Source organism: Tasmannia lanceolata, unplaced genomic scaffold, assembly GCF_043159265.1.
Source record: "Tasmannia lanceolata isolate RefF3 unplaced genomic scaffold, GAP_Taslan_0.1 ptg000013l, whole genome shotgun sequence".
Classification (NCBI taxonomy): Eukaryota; Viridiplantae; Streptophyta; class Magnoliopsida; order Canellales; family Winteraceae; genus Tasmannia; species Tasmannia lanceolata.
In genome coordinates, this window is record NW_027518690.1 from 15,853,991 (window position 1) to 15,871,249 (window position 17,259).

Consider the following 17,259-nt stretch of genomic DNA (forward strand, 5'->3'; position numbering starts at 1 on the left):
GATCTTCTTTTCGTTTTTCATTCCATTGGGTACCCTTTATAAGCAATATCATTTCCTCTCGGCAAAAAGGAATCTGCCCACAAGTGTAAGCCTTAATTTCTTAGTTCCATTGAAAGGTAGTAATGAAGCAAAGAATTTATTCTGGCTAAATGAATCTATGGCCAGGTTAGTAGTTTATAAAAGATTAAATAACGTCTTCTCTAACAACTTAAGCTTTTGGAGTAATTGGAGTTTCACTAGGTATCAGAGCTAAAGGTATCGAGTTCAAACTTCCTTGATAGTAAAAATCCACATGCAATGGCCAAACCCAAAAGAGGGGCCACATGTAGACCAACCATACAAAAAGGGGCCACACGTGAGGGGGAGTGTTAAAGTATAAAAGATTAAATAGCGCCTTCTCCAACAGCTTAAGCTTTTGGAGTAATTGATTGTTTCGTAGATTACCCAACGAGGGGATTAACATGGGTGATGGCTTAGGGTGCTCAGCGGGTATATTGGACCGAATTGCTTCGATTTGTATTTTTTTTTAATTTATTGCTTGTAAAATCTCATAGTGCATTGTTAATTATGTCACTTTTGAAGGGAACAGACAGGGAATTTGACAGCTAAATTGTGTCACATTTTCCCCTTTTTGGAGGTTGAAAGTGTTGAATGTTATCTGTTTACATAGGATTAATTTGCTTCTTCGTTTTGTATTTGTAGTTGTGGTTTGGTCTCTTTTTACACAAGTATTAAATTTTTGTGATAGGTTGCAAGTAAAGAGAAAGATGGAATTCGCAACACCGGAAAATTCTCTTCTCAAATAGTGAAACCAAAGTTTACACTAGCACAAGATGAACAACCAAAGTAGAAGAAGAACAATGCCCAAAAGAGATGTGCTTCAATATATGATAGAAAGAACAACACTACAAGATAAAGAAGAAAGCTTCAATACATAGACAAAATGTGAAAAAGTTGGCCTTTTCTTTAAACACTAGCTTGCACACAAGAAAGCTTCAATGGCTTCAATGGAAGTTTAGGAAGATAGTGGAGAATTTCTACACAAAAGAGTAAATATGCTTAGTCAAAGGAAAGTAGAGAGGTAATAGCTTTGGTAGGTGGTAGTAGGTATGAAAAAGTAGTGTTTTTAATGCTTAGGGAAGTGGTGGGTTGGAGTTCCAAGTAAGGTTTGAATTTGAAATAGGTGGGTAGTGGGAAAAGATGGAGCAAACATGTGTGGTTCACAAATGTGCAAGTTAGGGAAAATGACCAACATGCCCACGGACACAAGAATACATATTTGCCTTCACTACATCTCTCAAAATAAAATAAAATAAACAAAGCTAAAACAAAATGGGGTTCCAAAAAATACACTTTAAAATTTAACACTCCCCCTTAAAGTGATTTTTTGAAAACTACTCCAAGTTTACCCCTGAGTAGCTCAAATGGTCATTTGGAAAGTGACTTGGTAAAGATGTCGGGAATGTTCTCTTTGCTCATCACTTCCGCTACACCAATTGTACCATCTAACACATTTTCACGGATGAAATGATGCTCGATCTCAATATGCTTTGTTCTTGCATGACAAACAGGATTTTGTGGCAAGTTTGAGCGCACTTTAGTTGTTACCAAGAATAGTTGTCGCCTTGTGAATTGGTAAATGAACATCTTCAATCAACCGCCGCAACCAAACACATTCTTGAGAGGCAAGAGCGACGGGCATTATATTCCGTTTTCGTTGTTGAAAGAGACACTGAGTCTTGTTTCTTACTACACCAAGAAACACCCGTCGATCCACACAAAAACACATAACTGGAAGTAGATCTTCGAACATCCAAGTCCCCTCTATAATCGGCATCGGTAAATCCATTCAATACAAAATCAACTCCTTTCTTGTAATGCAATCCAAAGTCAATGGTAGAATTCACATACTTCAAAATTCTCTTTGCCGCTTCCAAGTGTGGTTTATGTGGCGTTTGCTGTAGACACCCCATTTTGACCGAGCACTAATTGGCTTTGCGTAAATATATACCCAGTCAAATGAATGAATTAGGACCTCAAATTTCATACTAAGCTAGCTTAGGATCCCATCTAGGTCCCTACAAAATTTCGTCGAATTCCGAGCGCGTTTGCCTAGCGAACGAGATGGGAGAGTGTCCGTAGTGTAAACCCGAAAAGGGGGGTGAATTATCCTTGAGGGGTCGCGGCCAGGGGCAGAAAAGACGCAAATGTGTTGTGCGCTTATCAAGTTTTCGCGCATATGGTGCGCCCATCAAGTGGTAGTGTTAATATCAACACCCATTCTTTTCTATTAAAAAAAAAAATCATCATTCTTGAAAGGGGGAGGGGACTTCATTTCTAAAAAAAATCTCAGAGAGGATAGAGAGAGAGGCGATTAGGGTTTCTCCTAAAATTCTTCTTCCCCGGCAAGACTCCGGCCGGATTCCGACAAACCCGAGCTCCGGCTCCGATCTCACTATCATCGTATCATTTATTGTTTCTTTCACCCTCGTCTACACTATAGCGATCTCCATTTTCTTTCTAAAAAAAAACCCTAGATTCAAACCCTTTCTTCTTCCAAACCCTAGATCCTTTGTTCCCCATCTTCTTCTCCACCGACATCATCTCCATCTCCACCTACTACTATCCTCAAACCCCCCATCAAGAACCTTATTTTTCACCTTTTCTACCCTATAAACCCATCTCATCCACCATCTCTCAAGTTCCGGCCAAAATTCCTGCCAGCCTCTGATCTGCTGTCTTCTACCTTGATAATCACTAGATCCGATCAACAAAGCATCGGTGGACTCCATTTGTTCCGGCCAACTCCTATGCTCCGGCTAGTCTTATTTCTTTAAGCTACTTCATTTTTTCAAATCTGTCGTATTCTCGTTGGAAGAAGAAATTCAGATCTGAGATTAAAGATGGAGAGATCGAGAGCTAAGAAATCGAGGAAGAAAATGATGCATGTACTCTAGATCAGTAAGGAAACAAGGTAAATTTATTGTTCTGTGGAGCTTCAGCGCGAATCGCCTCAACTTGAGCAAGAATTGCAACAATAGGTAATTTTTTTGTTGATTTTATTCTACTTTATAAAGTTTTGTGCATCATAGTGGCTTTAATTGATGATTTCTGTTTAAAATTTGTTATTATAAATTGTCATTTTGATGTGTTTATATAGCAGATTTACCATATGCAGTTTTTAAGAATGAGCTAATGCATTCGATTTAGTGTATTCATATGTATAACAGTATCAGATCATGTATAAATCCTATCTAAGTGTATCATTTGCTATATAGAGTAATAAAATCACAGTGTGTACATAGAACTTGATAATTTTTTTTTACATGCTTTAATTTTAATTATTTGTTAAGTAATGATCATAACATGGATAGGGATACACTGGGGATGTTTCGTTAATTTTTTTTTTTTGCCCTTTATCATGAATATTTCTTGAACTGGCAATAGAAGGAATTGGGATCCCTTTTGTTTTAAGCACTTATCAGGGGGTGAATGGACATAATATGAAAGAGTTTTGAATTATCTGTTAGAAATTTCTTTTGTTGGGATATCTAGTCTGTCAAATAAGTATTATGTAAAAAACTGTTAGAGGTATCAAAGCTTTTTTTTTTTTTTTTGGAATAGAGAAAGAGCATATGGTCATGAGTTTACTTCAACCTGTTTGGCAATAATTGTTTAAGGTGTGAATGTTGTTACCAATTATAATTATCTTTTGACAAGATATTGAGTAGATATTTGGAGAATGTTGGTATAACTGCTCTTAGGATAGCTGAATGGGCATATTAATTAGTTGGTATTTCATTGACAAGAGAAGTATTTGTCTATGACAGAATATTTTGGAGCAGGCCATGCAGCCATGTTTAGATATTAACACTAAACTGACTTAGTGTCTTATGGAAACAATATCAACCCAACTATATTTTGGCAATTGTGCAGCCCAACTTTTTTTTTTTTTCATCTTTACAAGACCTTTTGAGAAGTGAAATAATGTATTAGCAGCCATTTGATTTCACCATACTCCCATCTTTGTTGAATTTTTACTCTACATTCATTTGATGTTTCTCGGATAAGCTTTCTAACCATCATGTCTTTGATGATAGCAGCCCCAATCCTTTGATGATAGTAACCCTCACGCATACTTTGATGATAAGAGCCCCTATTCGAGTCAGCCCATGATTCAGTCCCAGTGATTGTATAATTCAGCTCATGGTTCAGCCCCTGTTTGAGTCACCGTTCGAGCGCATGATTCAGCCCCAGTTTTTGCACCTTTCAAGCCCATAATGTCAGCTTAGTCTACTTTTGAAGGGTCTGATCCTTTAAATTTCTCAAGTCAATCCCACATTAAATGCATAGCATAGGCTGTTGAGTAAAATTGAGAAGCCTTTAATGCATAAGAAACTGACAGGTACCCTTCCCTCCTTGTTGGTTGAAAATTTAAATTCTAATGGCCATGATACTAAATCAGTGGACCACTCTCTTTCAGTTGAAAATGACTCTCTTATCCAGATTTTGAATTTTTTTTATATCTTGGTGAACCTATGAGAAATGAGCCTGAAGGTACATATACCCTGTAATCTCTGCAATCATTATGGCCGTGATTATTTTCTATCTCCCTGCAAGGTTATTGAATTAACGTTGTTCATTAAGTCATGGTATCTGTATAAATGGACAGATAGGGATAATACCAAAGTCTTTTCTTTGTAGGTTTATACATATTTCTAGCTTATTTGCAGACTTGTGGAAATTTAGAGTGCTTTGTTTTATTTTAAATATATGGTTTTAAAAAGAGTTCAAGAAATAAATCATTAACAGCAGCTAAGGCTATTATGGTGTTTGCGAGTCCTTAATTTTAGCTTTATACACCCTATTACCATATTAGAGTTGACATTTAACTTCATAAATATGATAGTGATAAGTGATTTTTTTTTATTCTTAATACGGAACATGAAGGGTCCAAAACCATGGCAGTGTACATTTTAGACATATTACTGAGTAGGTGGCATTATTGATTTTAGCTAAACAGGGGATGTAATTGTAATGTTTTATGAAACAGGATTTGGTGATAATGTTGTCATTTTTTTATACTATTATTTACATTACCTGTTTCTATGATGAAAGTTTTAAGTTGTCATGTTTAAAATTACATTGACCTTGCTAATTAATTATGTGGAATTGATGTTCTCGTGACTACATATAAGAATTCCATAAATGCATTTTGCGTATTCTGTAGGACAGGTTTTATATTCATTCTAAAGTGTAGGTAGTCGAAGCCATAGTCATTAAAATGATCTTTATTTCAGCTAGGACAACCTTATGAAGTGTTATAGTTACCCTTCTTAGTTTCAAAGTAGAAGCCTTTCATCATTGCAAAGGGCGATGAAGGAGTTAGCCCAAGCCCATCTTTAGAGGACTTGTTCGGTCCTAATAGCACCTCCTCTTTTGTTTAATAGGCTTACCCAATTTTTTAGATGTTTTAATCATTTTTTTTAGAATCCTTATCATTGTAAGGGCGATGAAGGAGTCATCCTAAGCCCTCTTTTAGGAGGACTTGTTTAAGTCCTGTAGCATCCATTTCTCTTCATTTTAGAAGACTTTCTAAGTCTTTTAGATATTCTCTTTAGACATGTTTCATCTGATTGATGTTTCATTTGTTTGTGATCATGCTAGTTTACTTGTTTGTGACCACGCTGGTGTACCTGTTTGTGAGCACGCTAGTTTACTTGTTTGTGAATCTCTCTTGTGTACTTGTTTAGTGTCTTTATCTGGGAATATGTTCCGAACTACGTTGGCTTGATCCCTTTCCATATGGTACGTAGTGCAGCTTGAGATTCACATCTTAGGTCCAGCCAAACCTTTTAAAAATAAACATTTTAAACCTTCAAAAAATATAAAATTCTTCAAAACCTTTTCGAAAAGATCTTCCCCTAGAGTTAGGAGTATGTCCTAGCTGTTTAGGGTGTTTTAGAGTTAGGTGTCCTGATTTGTATTGATATGGTGTGTCCTGTTGTGTGAGTATCCCTAGAGTTAGGAGGCCTCGAGTCGATCGGTTAGATATTTAGTCGAACCGATGGCTAGACTAGGAAGCATATAGTCAGCCCATGGTTTTCATTAGGTTGCATAGCCTGGATACACATAGGATATAGGGCCCACCTGCATTAGCTTAAGGCTAACAAACTTGCATTAGTTAGGGCATATAGAGAGTCCTAAAAATTACAATTCACATGAACTTAAGCAATGATACAAAAAGCTTTAAAAATCAGTCGAGTCTAGTGGATCGAGTCTAGGATAGCGGTTCTAGATGGTTAGGCATTGTAGTTTAGAATAGGCCATCGAACTACGTTGACTCCGATTCTTCCCGAGGCCGGGATACGTAGAGCAGCTGGGATGGACGGCCATCTTGGTTCGAGTCAAGTCCTGCATTAGAGTTTTAGGATTTGTCTTATCGAGTCGTGTATAGAGTTGAATTATGTTGTGTGTTTTGTTGTGTTTTCTTATTTTCATGTACAGATCCTATACTTTTAGCTGTGCTTGCATGCGTATATTCACCATAACTTAGACACCAGTTAGGCATGTCACTCACAACCTAGTTGTCATTAGGTGACATATTTTTTATCTTACTTTATGTATGCTTATTATTTCATCCCAGAGTCATGCATGATTAGGTAGACGTTCACTTGAGGATATTTGTTCCCATTTCATATGATTTTACCCAAAATTCTTTGGATCTAATAATAAATGGCATAAGAGACCAAGTGCTTGCACTCGGACGAATTGGGGGTGCTCTTCAGACCTTCTCCATTCGTAATCAGGCACGAACCCATTCATTTCTGGTTATCCATGGTATACAAAGTATATTTTGTTTAGGATCCATGGCCGTATACCATGGATGGCGACTCTGAGTTTTGTTTTGTTTTTTAGAGTTCCTTGGTAGAGCTCTCCTTCACGTGTGGATGATCCAAGAGGCCACTGGGGGCTCGTCCCCCACCTCTCTCCCGGATTGGGGTCCACACTTGCATATAGCGACTAACAAGCCCAACGGAAAAAAAAATATCGGGTCTTGTGATAGTCAAGTAGATGAGACTACCCACAAGAGCACGATATGGCCGTGCATCAGGAAGAAGCTGGCCTTCTCCCCGCCTTATCTTTATGTTAGGATCAAGAGGAGAAGAGGATCTTTTACTTCCACTCATCCCAAATCTTCCAACTAATTTCTCCACATAACCTTTTTGAGAAACTAGCACTCCATCCTTCAAAATTTCCACCTCCAAACCAAGAAAGTGACTTAGCTCTCCCAAGTCCTTCATTTCAAAAGAAATAGATAGCTCATCCCTTAGATTTACAACCTCAACATCATTGTTGCCGGTAACTATCATGTCGTCGACGTAAAGAAACACAATGACAAGCAAGCCTTTGTCTTTCTTTACAAATAAACTAGAATTGAAGTTAGAAGCAAAATAACCGCAAAATTGTAAATATTCGGCAATCTTACCATACCACGCACTTGGAGCTTGCTTCAACCCATAAAGAGCTTTCTTGAGCTTGCAAACATGAGTTGGATGATCACTTGAATTGTAACCCGGTAGTTGCTCCATGTAGATGTCTTTTTCAATCTCACAATACAAAAATGCATTCTTAACATCAAGTTGAAACAATTTCCAACCATGACAAGCGGCCAATGAAATTACAACTCGAACGGAAGTCATCTTTGCAACGGGACTAAAGGTCTCCTCATAATCATCTCCATACTTTTGAGAGAATCCTCTAGCCACCAACCTTACTTTGAATCTATCTACACTCCCATTCGCTTTCCGCTTCAATTTGTACACCCATTTACATTTACATGTAACTAGGTTCACATTCTTAGGCTTAGGAACAAGATCCCAAGTCTCATTTTTCACAAGTGCATGCATCGCTTCATCCATGGCATCCTTCCATTCTCCCACCCCTTTTGCTTCATTAAAACAAAAAGGCTCATTGTCATCAAATGGATCGGAAAGGAAACAAGAATAAGTGCTCACCATGTTTTCATCCCGATACCTTGTTGGCTTGACAATCTTTCTTTTTGATCTTCTAGGATGTGATGCGCTATATTCCTCTTCATTAGTTTCTTCATTTTGCTCATCTTCTTGAACATGACATGCAACATCACTCCCCTTATCACCTTGCTCCCCCATCGGCAAAGAAGAAGAAGACCCAAATTCCATTGGAACATTTGGTGCTACACCCACACCATTAGTGGAACCACCATTCAAACCATAATAAGAAGAGACTTCATCAAACACAACATCTCTTGAAACAATACACTTGTGAGTTGTAGGATCCATACACTTCCAACATTTCTTCCTTTCATCATAACCAATGAAAATACACTTCTTCGCCTTAGCATCCAACTTAAATCTCTTTTCATCCGGCATATGCACATAGCAAATTGAACCAAATACCTTGAAATGCTTGACACTAGGCTTCACCCCAAACATCAACTTATAAGGAGACTTCATATTAATCGGATTAAGAGGCACCCGATTACTCACATAAGTTGCACATGCCATACCTTCCGCCCATAAGACATTTTGCATGCAACCAACTTTTACAAGTTTCCACAAGATGCCTAATCTTCCTCTCCACAACTCTATTTTGTTGAGGCGTATAGGCACAAGTGAGATCCCTTTGTATACCATGATCACGACAAAATGCAAAAAATCCATCGGAAGTAAACTCCTCACCATTATTAGTTCTCAACCGCTTGATCTTCTTGTGAAACACACTTTCAACGGTCTTCTTGAACTCAACAAACTTAGACAATGCATCATATTTCTCCCTTATAAAATACACCCAAGTGAATCTAGTAAAATCATCAACAAACATTTAGCGGAAGCCGAAAAATGAAGGTGCCCTATAAGGTCCCATTACATCACTATGGATAAGCTCCAATGGAGCCTTGCACCTTGAAAGAGACTTGTCAAATGGAAGACAGTGTGCCTTACTATATTGACAACTCTCACACACCTTTCCACCACCAAAAGAATTTAAATTTGGTAGCCCATTTACTAGATTCTTATTCACCATGACCTTTAATTTATCCATGCTAATATGACCCAATCTAGCATACCAAATTGAAGCGCCATCATTGGTACTCATTTTATCAACATATAAGGTTGAAGCCGATAAAACAAACAAATCTTTAACTCTCTTACCGGTGTAGACAACATCTGCCTTCAAGCTTGAAATATTTAGAAGAAATTTACCTCCTTAGGCCCGAACAAAACATAATTGCCCGCATCCACCGCATTTGCTACCGAGAAAAGATTCTTCTTCATGCCGGGAACATGAAACACACTCTTAAGTGTAATAGGATCCTCATTCGTTCCACCAATGGTAATTACCCCTTCTTTCTCTACCAGAAGTATGGTGCTGTCCGCCGTGATGATAGCATCATTGCCTTCATATTTTCGAAACTTTGAGAACTTAGATTCGTCGACGGTAAGATGATGCCCACAACCAGAATCGACAATTCAATCATCCTCAAAATTGATGGATGCCAAAGCACCCACCGTAGTAGTTTCCGCCATGAAACATCTACCCCAATCTTCTTCATTTTTCGATCATCAACATTTTTGGCTACATTGCTATCCTTCAATTTCACACTACAATTATTTTGTATATGCCCAAGTTTACCGCATCGGTAACACTTGATACCCTTTCGGTTTCCATTACCCATAACGGATGATCCTCCTTCGTCTCCACCTTTATTTGGAACATTTTTCTTCTCTTTGTATTTGTTGGAGGGCTTCTTTTTACTTGAAAATAATGCTTCTCCTTCACTCTCGGATATTGAACAACCCGCCATTTGTCTAGCTAAAGACTCTTGTAAAGCAAGAAGCTTTTCAAAGAAGGTTGTCGATCCCACCCTTGAATTGATGTAACATAAGGAATATACTCTCTTTTCAACTCATGAATAATATGCCGCTTCATTCATGCCTCCGAAATAGGCTCTTCCGGATCCAATAGAGAAATCTCCGAACAAAGATTTTTTATCTTAAAAAAGAATTGAGAAATAGAGAGATCACCTTGTTTAGTATTCGCCAATTCATTCTTCAAAATTTGTAGACGAGCCATATTCTTCTTGTTTAAAAATCCATAAAGGGTAGTCCAAATCTCACTCGCCGATTTACACCCAATGATGTGCTCAAACAAGTCATGAGAAATAAACTGCTTCAAAAGAAATTCGGTCTTGGCATTCTTCATCCTCCACTCCTTCAATACATCGGCATTTTCTTGTGTATCTTCCGGAGCCACATTGGCATTTCCACAAATAATATCCCATAAATCTTCTCCCACAAGATAAGACTCCATACATGTTCTCCATATCTTGTAATTTGATTGATTTAGCAACTCAATGCCGAGTCCACTAATCCTTCCAATCATATCCATCTCCGAAGCACCGATTGAACTTCTTCACCAAGGGAATCTTGACAAGCACCAACTACAGCCATTGTAGCTTTGATACCATAAAGAGAAAGACGGAATTCGCAACACCGGAAAATCCTCTTCTCAAATAGTGACACCAAAGTTTAGACTAGCCCAAGATGAACAACCAAAGTAGAAGAAGAACAATGCCCAAAAGAGATGTGCTTCAATATATGATAGAAAGAACAACACTACAAGGTAAAAAACAAAAAGAGAGAAGAAAACTTCAATACATAGACAAAATATGGGAAAGTTGGCATTTTCTTCAAACACTAGCTTGCACACAAGAAAGCTTCAATGGCTTCAATGGAAGTTTAGGAAGATAGTGGAGAATCTCTACACAAAAGAGTAAATGTTACCTTCACTACGTCTCTCAAAATAAAATAAAATAAAATAAACAGAGCTAAACAAAATGGGGTTCCAAAAAATACACTTTAAAATTTAACAGCAAGTGATAAAAATCCAATTTAATTTCTTCTTCTAAGGAGTGCTTGATCACATTGACCCCATTGAAATCTAAAAAACCCAATTTAACTTCATCTAGCATGTTGGCCTTTTTATTGCTGACCCCAACTAGTTTGGGACAAAGGCTTAGTTGAGTTGAGTTTGGCCTTTTTTATTATCAATTTTAACTAAGGGTGTCAATTTTGGCTCGGGCTCGGAAGCTCGCTCGAGCTCGGCTCGAATCCTTAACGAGCCGAGCCCGAGTTAGGCCAGGCTCGGCTCGGCTCGTTAAGGCTCGTTAAGAATTTAATATATTTAAATATATATATTATATATTAATATATACATTAAAAGGGTTGTCCATGGAGTGAAAAGGGGGGGGGGGCAAAATATGTCACTTCATTTTTGGAACCCCATTTGTTACTAGGACCACCCCCCATAGTGTAAAAAAAGTAGTCAAATTACACTAGTAGGGCTGTCCAGGGAAGATGAGGGGTGTGAACATAATATAACCCGAGCTCGGTAAGGCTCGCGAGCCGCTCGCGAGCTTTACCGAGCCGAGCCCGAGCCCGAGCCGAGCCTCACTTGTGAGCTTAACGAGCCGAGCCGAGCCTGGCCAAGCTCGGCTCGGCTCGGCTCGTTTACACCCCTAATTTTAACTCATGAACATGAATTTTTCAAAGGGGTATGTTTTGCTCTTTGATTTTTACCACCTGCTGTGTGGACATACTTGCTCTTTGAAATATGCACTTAATTTTTTGTCAATATAGTTCATGCTTGTGAGTTATGGTTTGTGCTTGTGGGTCATTGTTTATGCTTGTGAGAGAAAGGGTCAAGTGACAGGCTAAATAACCCAAAACACTGGAACATGCACAATATTCTCAAAATATTAACAACCCATTATAGAAAAATTCTAGGTACATATGATGGTAAAACATATGCTGAGACATTACTCTGATTTAGGGATTCGTAGTAAAGAAAGGTGGATGCCGAGCAAAATGAGCCTAAACCCCACTATAAGTCACTCTCGTACCCCATTCTAGTATACGTGTGTTCCTGGTATCATTGTTTCACTGGTCAAAAACCTGATTTCTACAAGTGAGTAGGCAAGTTATGTCGAGGATGAAAAGGAGTACTTGCCTAGTATGTCTTCAGTTTTGGTACTGTGCTATCTTGTAGTCCTTGAAGTATAGAAGGTGGTGTCTCCTTCTAAATCTAAGTCCAATCCATTGCAATTTTGATCAATATTATTGTATTTCCGAAAATCGGGAGGTTTTACTTACTTTTTTTTTTGTCATTTTTAGGCTATGGTAATCTTTTCTCCAAGAACCAAATCCAAATGCACTAATCACTATTTTTCATTTTTGAAGGTCAAACAGCCATTGAAATCGAACGTAAAGTAGTAATGTTGCTTACAAAATATAATTTAGCTCTTCTGCTCAAAGTAGATTTGAGAACTTGAGATAAACACTTGGCCTCTTTTTTATGCAATGGGTAGTGGAGATATCCATTTGTGAGCAAAGAAAGGTTACTATAGATTTCACATTTACTACTTGCTGGGTATCAGAGTCGGGACAGGTCAAATATGCTATGAGTGTAGAATTCAATAAACGAAAAAACATCTAATAGTTTAGATTTCATGATAAAAAACTTCTAAACCTAACAGATCTAGTTCATCTGATTATAGATCAACAATCTAATATTAAATATATAAAGTTAAGGCCCTGTTCTTTTAAGATTATTAAAACTGATTGTGAGTGCCAAACCGATTATTGGACTCAATTTTACCTTAAAATTTGAGTCTAATAATCTGTTTGGCACTCACAATCGGTTGCCATAATCTTAAACTAACAGGGCCTAACTAATCTATCCACATGGATTACTAGAATACAAAAAAAAAAGAAGTTTAGATCTTACCTCAAAATACCCTCTGCTCTTGAATCGGTGGGCTGGATCTGCCATAATTTGATCTCATCTTTAGTGGGATTTGATAAATGATTGATGATAGTAGGGACTGATCCCTTATTTATAGACATCTCTCTTTATAGTAACTAATACGGATTATATGCAAGCGTTATTCTGTGCACAATGTAGATATTTACTATATGTATATTAATTTTTGCAACTAAGATACAACAAAAAGAATGGGAAGATGCTTAAATGTATGCTTGGATTAGATTAGGACGTGAGTTCAATTTTAAGCTTACTGTGATGCCCCTCTGAAACTTCTTGTAAGTTGTATGTCAAAAACAGGGAAGTGCACTCTTTAAGTTATCATTCATTTAATTTTATATACTCTCTGAAACCTTAATTTGAGAAGCTCTGAGAAGCCTAACCTGGCCAACCACTTGACACTGGCATGGCATGGAACCTTGCTTTATGTTTGTAGATTTTATCCAATATATTACTAGCAAAGCGCATAGTTAAGAGAAAATTGGGCATCCATCCACATGGAAAATTTCTAAAGGATTCATTAGCCGACCCCAACTAGTTTGGGACAAAGGCTTAGTTGAGCTGAGTTGAGTACTAACCATTTAGTGTATCCTAGGATTGGCATTTTATTTGCATCTGGTTCTTTATTTTCATTATTTTTTGTTATGTTTTATTTTCCAGAGTTGGAGTTGCATACTATGATTCTTTGTTGCTATGTATCCTAGTTATTTCTGTTATGCTTTATGGCCAAGTTCATATAGCTCTTTCTTGATGAATTATTGCAATAGACCTGAAATGACCAAAATTGTTTACAACATACATATAGGTCCAACCAAGATTTTCAAGAAAAAGACTAACCAGACCAATCAAAGAATCCCCAACAAAGAATCGAGAAGTATTTAAGTCCTGGGTACTTCAAAACTGAGTGATTTTGCTGTTGCAAGCCTTATCCTCATTTACCTTTAGGCCTTCGATCATATTCACGAATAGAATAATCATGTTCATTTGAATTTCTAATTCTCTATGAAATTGGAAATCATATCAATAGTATTTGGTACATATGGATACATGAAAAACATTGCAATCGAAAAAATAGAAAAAAAATGAACCAACTCTCGCTAACGAAGAGTAACACTATGAAGGTATTGCTTACCATACTAAATTGGCCGAGGAAAAGAGGGCTATCATCAAATCTGGATAGTGCACTGTCTATGTAATCAAAAGATGCCTATCGTCAAATATGGATAGTGCACTATCTATGTAATCAAAAGATGCCCCTGACATATTCATGGTTTGTTTTTAGATTTAATGCATACAAGACAAAGTATTCAATCTCACAAATTTCATTTTTTGCATCTCCCAAGTTTCTCCTAAGAATCCATTTGTTGCTCTTTCAAGTGCAAAGTGTTGGAGAAAATCCGTGTACTGGTTCAATCTAAGAAAAGAAGATAGGAAGATGCTTCAAGGCGCGTAAACGCTCTCCTTAAGACGATATTTGCCCCCACCAGTAGTGTGCAAAGGGGACCACGAACTCGCCTCTAAGATACAATGAAGCCCAGTTCCAAACCGATTGCTTGACGACGTTCTGCACTGAACGGAATTAAGCCTGAATCACCTTTGCATTTTTCAAGTAATTGAGACCCAAGTGTTCTGTTTCTGCAGAAAACAGAATACTTGAAGAGAACTTCTAAAACAGTAAAAACAGAAACTTTGTAGGGGTTTAGAGAAAGAGAATTGTGCTGGAAATAGCAATTTTGAGTATGCCAAAGTAGAAATCCGAATTCTATACAGAATGAGTATTTTCTACTATTTTTATAGAGCTTCTGGTGGCTTTTCCCGTTGGAAAACACCCTTTCTAGACATCCTTTCAGCGGGTTTGAATTCTGACCGTTAGATCGCGTCTAATCGCGACTCTACGGTTCAGATCAATCCTGGAGTGACCGTTGGCTTATATAAAAACCCTTCCAACTCCGTAACCGCTAGATCTCCCATCCACGGTGCAGATTGGAGTGACCGTTGGCTTATGTAAAAACCCTTCCAACTCCGTAACCGCTAGATCTCTCATCTACAGTGCAGATTGCACCCTTTAGGAACTTGACCGTTGTGTAGAAGAAACACAATCCAATGGTCATCATCCACTAGCTGTTACACCACGATCCGACGGTTCGGATCGCACCCGCTCATGTACTATCCATTGGAGCCCCTAGGCCTGCTGGGCCAACCGTTGGGCCCGAACTGAGGCCCAACCCGACCGAACCATTCGGTCTACCCACCTGACCGATCCAAGTCGATCTTGATCCAACGGTCCGGATCAAATCAAGAAAAATGAAAGGCTCCAATCGCTCCTAAAAAAGCGCCACTATGCGCCCTATAGCCCATTGCACCAATGGTCATCATCCACTAGCTGTTACACCACGATCCGACGGTTCGGATCGCACCCGCTCACGTACTATCCATTGGAGCCCTGTGGACCCCGATCCGAGGATGATGAAGAAACGAGTCCCCCAACAACCTCTGGATCATCCACATGTGAAAGAGAGCTCTGCCATGGAACTCTCGAAACGGATGCCACCCTCATAGCATAGCACGAGTGGCGATATAAACTAGATACCTCCTGATCCAAGGATAAATCCCCAAACCAAAACGTACCTGAAATAAACTCAAAGTCGCCATCCATGGATAAGCTATGAAACCCCAAAATCAAATCCTCTGTGCAATGGATAACCAGAAATATATGGGCTCGTGCCTGATTACGAATGGAGAAGGTCTGAAGAGCACCTCCAATTCGTCCAATGCAAGCACTTGGTCTCTTATGCCATTTTCATTAACTCCAAAGAAGTTTGGGAAAATCATGTGAAATGGGAATAAATATCCCCGAGTGAACGTCTACCTAATCATGCATGACTCGGGGATGAAATATTAAACACACACATAAAATAAATAAAGGATGTGTCACCTAAACACGGCTAGATTATGAGTGATATGCCTAATGGGTGTCTAAGTTCTAATGTGTAAACACATGCATGCTACAACTAAAAGTATATGGTCTGTACAAGAAAGTAAGAAAACATAGCAAAACACACGACATAACAAATCCTAAGACTCTAATGATTAAGCCCGAGTCCTCGGATGGTCTGATATTCATCCAAAGAAGCCTACGTATCCCCGCCTCCGCAAGAATTAGAGCAACGTAGTTCTTCGTGCCTATTCTAAGCTATGATGCCTAAGACACCTAGACCTCTATCCTAGACTCGATCTAAAAGACCGGACTAGTTATTAAAGCTTCTTGAGCGATTATTTAAATTCCAATGAATTACAGATTTTAGGACACCCTATATGCCCTAACTAAATGCAGGTTAGCCCTAAGCTAATACAGGTGATTCCTACAACCCATGTGTAACTAGGCTGTGTTTCCTAAGGAAAACAAAGGGTGGACTAACGTATCCTATTTTAGTCATCAATCGGCGATGTGGATCACCACTTCTAACTCTAAAACTCTCTATCTAGGAGAAACTCCTAGCTCTAGAGGAAGATCTTTTGAAAATAAGGTTTTAAAGGTTTTTGAAAAGATTTTTAAAGTTTATTTACAAGGTTTGGCTGGACTTGGGATAAAGATCCCAAGTTGCACTACGTACCTCGTGAGAGAGGATCAAGCCAACGTAGTTTCGAAACGAACTCTCCTACTACGCTCCTAAAATTTTTAACTCTTTAAATGATTTTGAATTTTTCAAATGTTTCTTGGATTTTAAGATATTTCGAATGTTTCGAGTGTTTTTGAATTTTTAGAATGTTTTCACCCTTTTGGTCAAAGACTTAAGGGAATACACAAAGTAAAACCCTAGGGACGAACCCTAGGGCTAACAGGGGAACCCCTAAACCAGGTAAGCTAGTGCCAAAGACAAGGAGATGATCTAACACTACCAAAGGGACGAATGAGTCAAAGACTCTCTAATAATGCCATCATAAAGATAGATGAGTCAAAGACTCTCTAATAACACCTCTTAAAAACAAATGAGTCAAGGACTCTCTAATAAAACCGCTAAAAGATAAATGAGTCCAAAGACTCTAATAACACCACCTAAATGACGAGTGAGTCAAAGACTCTCTAAAAACACTACCAAGAAGACGAGTCAGTCAAAGACTCTCTAATAATACCACCCAAAGGATGAATGAGTCAAAGACTCTCTAATACTGCTACTAAAAGGATAAACGAGTCAAAGACTCTCTGATAAGGACCAATGAGAAAGACAAATGAGTCAAAGACTCTCTAATAAGGACAAATGAGTCAAAGACTCTCTAATAATTCTACCAAAAGGGGAAGTGAGTCAAAGACTCTCTAATAATTCTACCAAAAGGGGAAGTGAGTCAAAGACTCTCTAATGATACCGCTATAGAAGACAAATGAGTCAAAGACTC

The 17,259-nt window shown here is 38.2% G+C and overlaps 1 protein-coding gene across 1 annotated transcript; it reads right to left on the reverse strand.

Moving 5' to 3' along the window:
• Positions 1–8,865: 8,865 nt before the first annotated feature.
• Positions 8,866–9,847, reverse strand: LOC143891015 (uncharacterized). Its single transcript, XM_077395675.1, has 2 exons — positions 9,552–9,847; positions 8,866–9,220 (listed from the first exon to the last, which is right to left on the reverse strand). The coding sequence occupies exons 1-2, from the start codon at positions 9,845–9,847 to the stop codon at positions 8,866–8,868; spliced, it is 651 nt and encodes a 216-aa protein (XP_077251790.1).
• Between the last annotated feature and the right edge of the window lie 7,412 nt (positions 9,848–17,259).

Bases quoted from the DNA above. Each gene is read 5' to 3' on its own strand.
- LOC143891015 (XM_077395675.1), bottom strand. From the start codon at position 9,847: ATGGCGGGTTGTTCAATATCCGAGAGTGAAGGAGAAGCATTATTTTCA. The intron at 9,221-9,551 runs GTGGGTGCTTTG...AAATATTTCAAG, and splicing joins TCATGGCGGAAACTACTACG to CTTGAAGGCAGATGTTGTCT.